A 12,472-nucleotide genomic window follows, 5' to 3' on the forward strand; every position below is an offset into this window, starting at 1 on the left:
TCCATGAAATAATAGTACTAGTTGATGTCTTTTCTTGTGTATGCATGGGAACAATACAGCTATAACAAAATGTCTCGATTTTGGGATCCCTATGGCATTGCTAGTGGTTAAAAGAGACGATACTTAAACGTGAGGAGTGTATTAAAAGATGAAGGGGAAGAAAAAAAAAATCTCGAGCTACGCAGGCAATAGGCATCCATCCAGAATTTCCTTCCCCACCATGGATTGTCGGATCATGTGTTGGTCCTTTTTGAGGGCAACAACTCTCCCTCTCTCTCTCCCTCTCATTATTGTGTCGTCTTTGAGCAAGTGAAGAAAATATATATTGCTTTAGAAAAAACTATGAAAATCTAAAAAGATGTAGACAAAAAAAGTTACTCTGAAAAACTTTTAAAAAGAAGAAAAGATATTTGCCAACAGACCAAGAAAGTTACTTGAGCAAATGCATTTGTTAATTGCGTGATAAAAAAAAAAAACCCAGGAATCCAGTGAAAGTGATAAAAGCAGGCGAAGTATAAAGTCATTTCTTAGTTCTAAGTATTATTCTATTGGATGGCGGACCTCTTTCCATTTTATTTCATTTCTTATGGTGCAGAGATGAGAGAGAGAGATACTACTATATTATGAGAAGAAAGCCATGTTTTAAGCTACAAGCTAGTTCGAAATTTGAATATGACTGATAGGGACTTGGAGAGTTTTGCATAAAAAGCCAGATATATATATATATATATATATATATATATATATATATTAGTTTTCAGGTACATGCTCTTAATCTATGATATCTACTTGACTAAGTTAGTTTAATATCCGTACATTATCTTAATTAGTATTTGATTATTTAAATCACAAACAAATATAAAAATCTATGGGCATCTCCTGCCTCACAATCAGAAGATTCCAGGTTACCATCTTAAGTATTTAGTGTGTTCTCTCCTATAAAAACACATAATATGAAAAATGAAAGAAATAGAGAAAGACGCAAATGTTAAGGTGGTTCGGCATATAGTCTACATTCACACACTAAAGCCTCAATAGGCTACATATTTCCTTGATTTATAATTTGAATACATTGCTCTATTTATAGAGCTTTACATATGATTTGAAATATTTCAAATACAATCATATCCCTTAAATCAAAGTTAATAAATATTATCTCAATCTCTTGATTTAGGGAATACAAATCAATATTTATCACCAAGGATTTATATCCTTAACACCTCTCATATGTGTTCCTCCTTGATAAGCCAAAAATCTAGGACCCAAAAGAATTGAAGTACTGGTAAAAAAAGAAAAACACCAAATACTGCAATGTTTCTCACAAAAAACAAAATGAATGAGTACAAAAGAGACAAATCTCAAACATAGGAAAAAAATTAGTATGTTCAATTCAGTCTATTAAATTGACATGTATTTTTAGAACATGTGATTCTTACGTGCATTTTTAGTAGAGCATGTGATTCATTCTTATATGCATGCATATATTAAGACACATGTCAACTTAATAGACTGAGTTTTTCTAACCCAATTTGAAATAAAACTGTCCATAAATTTTTGTTAAGAACGAAGAGTCGAGTACAATTAAACTGATTGTAGTACACACACAAAAACCCCTAAAAAGCCACAACCAAAAAAAAAAAAAAAAAAAAAAAATCAGTCACAAAATGATTTCAAGTATATAAATTATTGAGAGGAGCCCAATAGCTCTACATTCAATTTGCTTCCATCCACATGCCCTAGCCTTTCTTGTTACACCCATCCAAATTATCACAACAAGTGGGTCTATTAAACATGGAATTTTCATAATTATATGAAAACATTATTCGGAAATTAATTTAACACAGTTAAATTTGTCTACACAAACCCCAACCCAAGACAAAAGTGTTAATTAGTTGAATAATCAACTCCATCTTTCTGAATAGCTGATAATCATATCAAAGAAATGGGTGCTAAAAAAAAAAAGAAAAAGAAAAACCCCGTTTAAATGCGCGTTCTTGACAAATTGGTATACACCGGGTTACGTCAAATATCTCTTTAAAATACAATGGAGCCCTCTTCTTATCACAATTTTACCTCTTTGTGCAGCAGAGAATCTGAATGGCATATGGTCCCTACAAATAATCAATGTCCTGATGATGCCATGCCAACACAGTGCTTTGCAAGGAACCTGAGGCCATGACCAAGTTACTATAATAGTGAATTATTCACTGTTTAAAATCCCATTACTGGTTCTCTTTTAACTCCTTTAAAATAAAACTTTATTAAAAAAAAAAAAAAAGGCACTCCTACCATTTATTAATTATAAATAAATATAAGTGAAGAAAAGCAATGAGCCACAACAAAAGAGAAATGTGTAGACATGGGTCAGTGTTGGACATTAGCTAGAAAAATCCCATATTGTGTCTGGATTTTATATTTGGAAGTATTCCAAGAATATTTACCAAAAGTTTTTGACAATTCCCTCCAGTTTATTTCTTTCTGCAACTTGCAGGCTTCCCCACTTTTAAAGGGTGCAGTCCCTCACAATATTGCTCAGTGCCCATAAGCTGCTTCATTGAGAGAGAGAGAGAGAGGGAAATCTTAAGAGTACCAAATGGCAGAGAAGCTGGTATCATGTGATCATGCAGATGATGACTACATAGACATGGAAGTGAGCTCATTCTCCAGCTTGCTTTGCCATTCTATAAGCTCCCCTCCACACCCCAGAGAGTTTGAGTTCCAAATGTCTTCCATTTCTCAAGAAAGAGAGCCTACAACTTCCCCAGCTGACGAGCTCTTCTACAAAGGAAAGCTCCTCCCTCTTCACCTCCCCCCACGCTTGCAAATGGTAGAAAAACTCCTGCAAAACTCCAACCCTCCTGCTTGCGACACAAGAAAAGACATCTTTGAAGAATTCTACAGCACCCCTTTAGCCACAACCGCCACAACAACACCCATTTCTAGCACCACCCCATTTGAGTCCTGCAATGTCTCCCCCTCAGAATCTTGCCGTGTCAGCAGAGAACTGAACGCGGATGACTACTTCTCCGAGTGTTCGACCGAAGTCCTCAGTGGCTTCATTGGTGATCAAAACCCAAAAAAATCTTGGACCAAAAAGCTCAAGCACTCCTCTCTTGGTTTAAAGCTCAAGGCTTCCAGGGCTTATCTCAAATCTCTCTTCAGTAAATCCGGTTGCTCCCATGATTCCTGCACAGCCGCCACCAAAGGAGCAGATGAAAAGAAGATTAACCCATTTCGACAAATTCAGAAAGACAAATGCTCAACGTCATCAAGCATCATCAGGAGCACTGATAAAGAAAAGAATGCTGACGAGAATGGTGTTGGTCACCACAGGAGATCATTCTCGGTGGTAATCAAACGCCATTCGACAAAGAAGTCTTCTTCGTCTTCTTCTAATTCATTGTCATCCGCCTCTTCTTCATCTTCAAGCTCCAACAACTCAAATGGGTTTCACGAGTTGCAGTTTCTCAAGAGATGTAGCAGCTCAAGTTCTGACATTGAGATATCCATTCAAGGAGCCATTGCTCATTGCAAGCAATCTCAGCAGCGGTTCCATTCCAGAAAGACTGTAAGCGAAGTTGGGTTTTACTCGTTGTCAACTTCCAGGATTTCAGTTCGTGAAGATCAAGAAAGGCCAGACCTTTGCAGAGGTTGAGAGAGAGAGAGAGAGAGAAGGGAAAAGTACAGAGTTAATTTTAATCGGTTAATTAATGTTTTCTCTTTTGTTCTTTCATAGTTTTGCTAATGGATATGCTCTTTGAAATATCTAGATCGACCAGAACATCCTGCGGGAGTTTGTGAAACGTACAATAAAATTGATCTCTTCCTCAAACTAAAGTTACAGCGAGTATAAACGAATGATGTTCTTCATTAGATCAAAACAATTCCACTTTGGTGCGTGGGATTCAACAATGTTAGTTGATTGATATAATATTTCTTGTTTTCACATCTTCTTTAGCGTTAGGAATCATTTTCTATGACAAGTTTTGAGTTGTTTTACTCGTTGATTTTTGGCACTACGTACTGCAATTCACAGTACTTCCACCAAGCATAAAAACGACAGACTATAATAAGGAGCAAAGCATAAGAACAAGAAATCAATAAAATATCTATTTTTGTCCACCTTTTGCTCCAATTCTTCACGTTTCCTGTAAAAATCTGGTATCGGGATTTTATATCTTTGTTGCTTGTGACATAAGCTATCTGAGTATAGGCTCTATGTATTTACCTTCATTTTTTTCTTTTTTTCCTGAGCTATATAGTGATCACCTTGCTTAATTAACTTAATTTATGAGGACGTGGATCGGATTTAACTGTTCATAGTGATGAATTATGAATACAATCTTTTTTCAAAATAATTAAGTAGCAAAAAATAAAAAGAAGCGAACTATCATTTTGCACCACTTACAGGTTCAATTGCGGTTATTCTGTTGTGGTTATAAAATACAAAATTTCAAAGTAAAAATAAGGAGAAATTACTTATTTAGTCCTTTGGATTTATAGCTGTATCAAACTGATATTTAAGATATCAAAAGTACCAAATTGATATATGAGATAAGTTATTTATCCTAAGTTCTCCGTACCGTCTATTGTTTGACAAAAGTTATTAGATGTACACGTTGATCCACATCACAACTAATCACCGATTAACACATGGCATGGTTGATGACTATACCTATTGTAAAATGGTAGTTTTACCCTATATATATATATATATATATATAAAGAAGATGTTTCCTCTCACATTCTCACTAGTTGAGGGGTGGTCCACCACCTTTCATGAGGACAATCAACCTCTCCTAAGGAGACTTCCCCTCATAGAAAGTCATTTAATTGCTCCTCACTAGTGAAACCCCCTTGGTGAGGGGCAATTGCCTGCCCCTTAGAGAGTGGCAACTGACTGCCCCTCATTTGTTGATGGGGTTTTCCCTCACATTACAAGAAGCAATCAACTGCCCCACTCCGAGGGGAGGTTGTCCTTCATCAAGTGAAGGGTGGTCGACCGATCCCATGTGAGGAGAGGTCGTCCCTGCCCAAGTGATGAGCGCTCAACCGCTTCTTCTTTTTTTATTATTATTCTTGTTATTTTATTTTAAAGGTAAAACTATAATTTTATAATAGGTTAAGCATTAATCAGATCACTTGTCAATCGATGATTAGTTATGACGTGAATTCACATGTGCATTTAATGCTTTCCGTCAAATAGCTGACAACATGGATCACTTTGAACCCAATGATTAATTTGGTACTTTTAATACCCTATGGGTCATTTTGGTACAACTACAAACCCTAGGAACTAAATAAGTAATTTTTCTTAAAAATAAAATGAAATCCCAAACCAAGAGTCCATGATTTTTGCCGACATGATTCAAGTACTCCCTATATAGTTTCAATGATTAGGAGAAAGGAAAAAGAACATTATATATGAGTGATGGGGCATGAGTCTTTCAACCCGTCTCATCTCTTCTTCCACAAGCTGACATGGTTTCCTTGGAATATGTTATATATATATATATATATATATACTAGAAATAAGTAATTTTTCCTAAAAATAAAATGAAATCCCAAACCAAGAGTCCATGATTTTTGCCGACATGATTCAAGTACTCCCTATATAGTTTCAATGATTAGGAGAAAGGAAAAAGAACATTATATATGAGTGATGGGCATGAGTCTTTCAACCCGTCTCATCTCTTCCACAAGCTGACATGGTTTCCTTGGAATATATATATATATATAAACTAATAAACTACATAAAGATAAGGATGATTAGGTTCCAGCAAGTTATCAATTAACGGAATTAATCATGACTGTAGTACTAGAAAGCCCACCTGCCCACCTCTCAAAGGCAACGAAGAGACACCTGCATTTCTTAAATATATGTTATTGGTAACATCATAGAAAAAAAACATTCTTTTACAAAGTTTTAGAAAACTGCTCAAAACGTGGAAAAAAGTGTTAGGGTTAAGCCCCCCATACACGCACGGGTGCACTAAGCACACCAACAAAGTTGAGCAAAGGGAAGAAAGAAAGAAAAATAAATAACAAAAAAGTATACTAAGAAAGAGGAAATCTTCATTTGCAGACAAACAGTCTTTCAGGAGGCTCTTTTCCCTTACCTAGTGGGTGTACTGGAGCCTTAAACTAAGTAAACATGTCAGCCAGAATTTTGACAGGATTAAAGCCAAAGGAAAGCAATGAAAATGCCCATTTGATGTTGTTGAGCACTAAGGGGAAACCCCTTTCCCCCACCCAGCTTCTACGGATATATATATATACACGGGTAGAAAGAAGGAAAAGGCAGAGGCCTCAGGCTCACATATATATGTATACCTACTTGGCGGGATACCTAATTACTTCAGCTTCTCCTTTTGTTATTTGAATTTTAAAAGAGGACGGAAATTTCTTATAAATTGAGTTGACAGAATTCGTTTAATTCAATCTCCAAAAGTGACATGTATTTCTTAGTATGTGAGAAGTATATAATTTTTTAATAGCATGTATCAGAGCCAATGATCCTGAGATCGAACCTTGTCTCCATCAATTTATCCCATATTTAAATTAAATATTTCACGTGTTGAGCCTTACTTATTAAAAGAGAGTTTAAGCTCACACGTGAGGGTGAGTGTTAAAGTATTAATTAAGTCATTAAATTTACATCTTCTTATCAGCTTAAACTTTTGAGACAACTGATAATTTAATACTTTTCACATGATTTTTTGATAGGATTAGTAAAAAAAAAGAAGAAGTAATTTTCATATGTTTAAATGACACGTTACATTTAGACACTTGACGAATTTGTTAAGAAATTTCTTTCATTTTCAAAGCAACCCCGAAAAATAGAACCCAAAAGGGTTTTTTTTTTTTGACATATCCACGCAATGGAAAGGAGAAAGGAGAAAGGAGATTTGAATTAATGACCTCCACTTCATAAGACGCAGTTCACAACTGATTGAGTTATCTCTTGGGGACCCAAAATGTTATGGTCATTAGCATATACATCCGAAATCCGAATGGCCTTTGAGGATTATGGAATTGTATACCGCTAATATTCCACCTCATAATTGACTACCTGGGTACTTGCATTTGACAATTACATAATTTTTACCTTTGTGCTTCACTAAAGATCAGTCATCGGGACTTCAAGAAAACAGCTTATAGATATGTAATTTAGACCACAGAATTGATCCTCTATACTTGCCTCTCTACTTGCCTGGAGCATTACTAATATAAAGAAAATTAGGAGTGACAAATTTCTCCGTGTACAGTTTATAAATTATCTAGATATTTTATAAATCTTTATTTTATTTCTTTGGAAAAACTCTACCACTCTGGAAAAGTGTCACTGATTTTGTAATGTTAACTTCGAGTCCAAAATTATATTTAACTACTCACACTCTCACATGTATTGTTCAAATTTCCATTGAAGATTATAGCACGATAATAAAACCAAATAATATGGTGCTTGCAAAATAATATAAGATTATACCATAAATAAGCCTAAGGCCAATAAATAAAAGGGCCACCTCACAAAAAGGTCAACTCCATATAAAGGTCCTAAAAATTTAGGAATACAATGCATAATCAATAACTCACAATTTCTACTTGGGTCCACGTCGAAAGAAGTGTGACATAAGGAAGGGTAAAACTCACAAAAAGATGTATGACCTTCACAACCTAACAAACCCCCTCTTTATTCAACCATAATAGGCACTCTAGATAAAGGTACTCTCTCTTTATCTAGACTATTTTTTCATTATTGACTCTTTGATTCAAGGATACTTAGATTTTACATGACCCTAGCTCACAACCCCAATCCAAACCTAACACCCCCAAACTAGGGGTAGCAAAATTTTTTAATTTTTAATTTTTAATTTTTAACTTTTAATTTAATTTTTTTTTTTTTCGAATTTGAATCATATCAAGACACGAATATAGAACTATATAGACTAACTTTAACCCAACTCATTTAGTTAAACGGGTCAAACACCTCAACCCTAATTTTTTTATTGAAATCGTGTCAAGTTTACAAATCATATTAAAAATTGCCAACCTCAAATGCCGCCAGTAACATTTGAGTCAAGTCAAAATATGAGTATAAGACTATAAGTCTACTTTAATTCAACCCATTTAATTAAATTGGTTAAATCCTTCAACCCTAACACACTAATTTTCTAGCCAATGTCCATTGGAAAGTAAAGGCAGTTCCAACCGTAAATATGCAGCCTGTACAGACGACTGAGATCTTTGGGTCCATGGTTAAGAGTCCATCCCCAGTTTCTCTCTAATATTACAAGTAAAGAGATTATATCATTTGGAGTATTGGACCGAAAGAAAAGAAGAAAAATCAAATACATAAACGTGCACAGGAATTTAATGGCAGAGCTATAATTGTTTCTTATCAAGTCCAAAGCTACTCTTAAAAGGCACACCGAACACTTACGTACTCGTTCAGCATGCATTTCACAATCTCTATAATCATCAAAGGGCAAAGATCGGATCGACTGCTGAGTTGGAGTAATCAGAGTGATGCCCGGAGTTGGATCCGCTCCTCTTCTCCCTCTTCCTTATTGAACGATTCCTCTTTGACCTCACCACATAATAAGTCATAGTACCAAGAACCCCAGCCATTATCACTCCCCCAACAGCAGTAACCAAATCTGCAGCCCACTCGTGCTTCTTGCCAACCACTATATAAGAGGACGCCATAAATGCCACCGAAGTGCACACGGAAGCCAACCACATCAACTTGTTTATTATCTCCACTACTCGTTTTTCCGCTTTTGTCTCACCTCTAACCAGCGTAATTTGAACAACCACAACAGCCAAGGATGTAAAAAGTGCGATGGCGTTGAAGATGAAGAAGATTTTGAAAGAAGCACTGCTCACCACCACAGCCGATCCATCGTCATGATCCCCGCCAGGCACAGTAAAAATAGCTGCAAAGGCGACCGTAGCAAAGAGTACAGCCACCACAGTCACTGAGTTGGTGGCATTGTTGATCCCCTCTCGGTGAAGTTTTCTGAGCTCTTTTGAAATATTATGAACATTTTTGTTAGTTTTCCTTGTTTGTTCAAGCTGGATATGAACATCTTTCTTAATTTGAGTCACAGTTTTCCTCAATTCATCCCTTGGCTGGTTCAGTTCATTAGCTCTGAGAGCACCATAATTATGAAGACACTCCTTTATCTCTGTGGATTCTTCAGAAAGGGGAAGATCTATAGCTATGTCTAAAGCTGTTTTGTGCTCTCTGGTCAGTGCATTAACATTGGTGTCCGGAAGGGATAGCAACTCAGTTACTATCTGCAAGGAGAATAGGAAACATCAATTCTAGGCAAAAATTTCCCCCCTACATCTATGTGTACACTTCAAATTATAGGAAGCATGTACAAATGGAAGATGCAATCAAATGAGTAATCTGTATGCCTAGAGAGGAGGGGAGAGAGATGCATGATGATATAATTTATAAACTTGTCATATGTAGAAAACCATGCAGAAGTCAGATAATTTTAGTCTAATATATGGCCAATTGGTGTGGCTTGCTTTGCTCATGTTGTTAGTACAAATGCAGAATAGTGAATTCAAATATGGAGGAAATAGCTTTAAGAAAAATAAACATGATATGTAAACAGAACAAACTAATACATAATTTTTTCCTGGAGCAGTGCTAAAATATGAGGAAAGCACTAATAGTAGAGGACTTGAGCAGGATGAAATTTTCATGTTTCAGGGAATCAATGAAAGAAATGATGACAAGGTGAGATGTATTCATTTACAGGAGACTAGCGAATAAGAAGCAGAAGTACATCACAGAGAGATGTTAATTGGATAGTTGGAATGAGAAAATACAAGCTAGACACCTGCAGGGATCAAGAGTGCCAGCATTGAAAGACACGGTGTGCCAATTGAAATATTCATTCAGGCAGATGAAGTTAAGTTTTAGTTAAGCAAGTAACCTCCCCCCTCCAACCCGTAAAAGCAAATTTTATTTTAAGAACTGAAAAACCTTTAAACACAAAATGTGAATTAAAGCCATTGACTAATATTTGTAACATTCAAAAGATATGTGAACAGTTGAACCTTTCAAAGGATACATATTTAAACAAAAAGTGCAGGATAAGCCAAGATATGGTACCTCTACTCGCTTTTTCCTTGTGGCTACATGTAATGCTGTGTTACCCTTTTTATCTGGAAGCATAACAATAGCAGCATCAGCGTCGAGAAGTGATTTGACCACCTCACAGCTCTGCCCTTTTACAGCCATATGCAATGCAGTCTGCCCTTTCTTGTCAGTCCTTCGTGCTAACTGTGGATCTTTGCTCAGTAATGATTTTATAATGTCAACATGCCCCTGTCGAGCAGCCAAATGCAATGCATTTTTCCCATTGGATCGAGGGATCTCCAGCAAACTACAATCCTTTGACAGCAGTTCATTCACTACTTCTGTATGGCCTCTTGTAGCTGCAGATATAAGAGGAGTCGCACCTGCTGGGCCAATTGTTTTGCTGAGCCCAGGGTCATGATCTAGAAGCACCTTGACAATGGCTGTGACAGAAGAATCATCATGAGTGCACCGTCTATTATGGAAAATAGAAAAATTTCAACTGGATGCATATCTTACACAAGTTGTCACTATAACATTCAATTCTTTATTGCAATGTTCATACTTTGATGATTTTGAGCAGATGAAATGGAAACTTATCATCTTGAAGATTGAAAAAGGGACCAGGGATAAAGCAATAAAACCAACAACTGGAAACCCAGTAGTACAGGGGAGAGTTGCCACTAGAAATGACACTTCATCCCACATTCCTTTTTGATAAATAATAATCTCTTCACAAAGTATATAAGCCTAATACTGAAAAGCCAGAGATCACAACTTCTGTTACTGCTAACTTTTGTGGTAAGGTGTCAATTAGAATATTTCTCTTCCATAAAATTGATTTTATTTAAAATTTATGCTTTATACATTCTGAAATTTGATATCAATCCTTAAAGACGCATTCAAGGAAGGATGACTGCAGAGACATCCTTTTCCTCCTGCAAAGAACCTCGTAGTTCATCAAGTTGTAAGCTAAATCTCTTGATTGCAATAAAAAAAGAGCTCAACCGTCAATACCTTATATAAGCCCTTCGTACAATTTTTCCATATGAAATCAATTTTCTTCTTGTTACAATCTTTACCATGATTCAGACTAAAATAGCCATATTCAAATTTATAAAGCCCACAATCAAAACAAGAAAAACTACTTGATCAATTACCATTGTGCCCTTGACTTGCAGCTATATGCAATGGATCGAACCCAGACTGGTTCTTCATCGTGAGAGTCTCTTTACTCGAATACTTCAACAATTCCTTCACAATATCAAGGTACCCCTTCTCGGCAGCCTTATACAGTGCTGTCTCTTGCAACTCATTGACCTCATTCACAACCGCAGCCTGGACCTCGGCGACCTCCGTGTCGAATTCTGCGCCACTCAGAGTTCCCACCATCTGCGAATCGATATCGTGGAGCACCTGCTTCACCGCGGCCAGATCCCCGCGCTGTGCCGCCAAGTGCAGCTCGGTGTCGTTGTGCCGCCCCGTCACCTGCTTCACGTACTTCTTCTTCCCCGCCTGATCAATCCGCTTACCGGAATTGGACAGGACCAGAGCCGGAGCTGTCGACGACGGAGACGGCGTCGGTGACGGCTCAGCCAGAGGATTTAGACTTCGCGGTGGAGCCACCACTCCCTTCTCTAAGTCCCTCTCAACTCCTACTCATTCAATTACATCCAAGATCAATCTCTCATGCATATCACAAGTCAAAAATACCTAACAACTTTCTTTAGCTCCGTTTCTTTTGTTTCAGAGGAAAAAATCAGTTTAATTTACATATTCTCTAAGTTAAATCATTGATAAGAAATCTTTTCCAGGGAAACATTTTCCCACGAACCCAACAGAGCAGCTATAATATGCAGCAACAAGAATAATCGGTCCGGATGGATCGCCAAAATAATCGAAGTAATTGAAGCAAAGGACTGAGATAAGGGAAAGAGAGAGAGAGTACCTTCTTCGATCGGTGACGACGCCATGATTGAATTGGAAGCGAAAGTGGAAGGAACCTAAGAGTTCATGCAAAGTGAGAGAGAGAGAGAGAGAGAGAGAGAGGGGGAGAGGAAACACGAGGTGAGAAATTTAGAAGGGGAAGGATAAAAAAAGTAGACAAAAGGGTAGAGGAAGGAAAGTGCAGGGAAGGAGAAGATTGTCGTCACCTGAAAAACTGGTCCCCACTTCATCACTCAAAGTCTCTAACACTATGGCTGCGCTGAAAATATTTTTTTTGTCAAAATTTATTTTCTGTTAAAATAAACGTAACTATTTAAATAGTTGGAAAAATATTTGCTGCGGTTAAAATTTGTATTCTCTCTCTTTTCTTTTCATTTTTTATTTAAAGGAAATATATTAATAATGAAATGTTATGGGTCAGTA

The 12,472-nt window shown here is 36.7% G+C and overlaps 2 protein-coding genes across 2 annotated transcripts; one reads left to right on the plus strand and one right to left on the minus strand.

Annotated features, from left to right (window-relative positions):
* The first annotated feature begins 2,494 nt into the window (after positions 1–2,494).
* MAKR4 (membrane-associated kinase regulator) lies at positions 2,495–3,819 on the plus strand. Its single transcript, XM_059602141.2, has one exon. The coding sequence runs from the start codon at positions 2,594–2,596 to the stop codon at positions 3,653–3,655; it is 1,062 nt and encodes a 353-aa protein (XP_059458124.2). The 5' UTR covers positions 2,495–2,593; the 3' UTR covers positions 3,656–3,819.
* A 4,369-nt stretch (positions 3,820–8,188) lies between these two features.
* On the minus strand, positions 8,189–12,189 carry ITN1 (Ankyrin repeat family protein). Its single transcript, XM_059601113.2, has 4 exons — positions 12,051–12,189; positions 11,263–11,757; positions 10,136–10,545; positions 8,189–9,303 (listed from the first exon to the last, which is right to left on the minus strand). The coding sequence occupies exons 1-4, from the start codon at positions 12,073–12,075 to the stop codon at positions 8,482–8,484; spliced, it is 1,752 nt and encodes a 583-aa protein (XP_059457096.1). The 5' UTR covers positions 12,076–12,189; the 3' UTR covers positions 8,189–8,481.
* Positions 12,190–12,472: the final 283 nt, after the last annotated feature.

This window comes from Corylus avellana, chromosome 6 (assembly GCF_965113065.1).
Source record: "Corylus avellana chromosome 6, dhCorAvel1.hap1.2, whole genome shotgun sequence".
Lineage (NCBI taxonomy): Eukaryota > Viridiplantae > Streptophyta > Magnoliopsida > Fagales > Betulaceae > Corylus > Corylus avellana.

Excerpts from the sequence above, each read along its gene's own strand:
- MAKR4 (XM_059602141.2), top strand. The coding sequence starts at position 2,594 with ATGGCAGAGAAGCTGGTATCATGTGATCATGCAGATGATGACTACATA.
- ITN1 (XM_059601113.2), bottom strand. The coding sequence starts at position 12,075 with ATGGCGTCGTCACCGATCGAAGAAG. Across the intron at positions 11,758-12,050 it reads GTCGTCACCGATCGAAGAAG|GAGTTGAGAGGGACTTAGAG; the intron begins GTACTCTCTCTC and ends TTGAATGAGTAG. Across the intron at positions 10,546-11,262 it reads TGCAAGTCAAGGGCACAATG|CCATTGTCAAGGTGCTTCTA; the intron begins GTAATTGATCAA and ends CTTCTGTCACAG.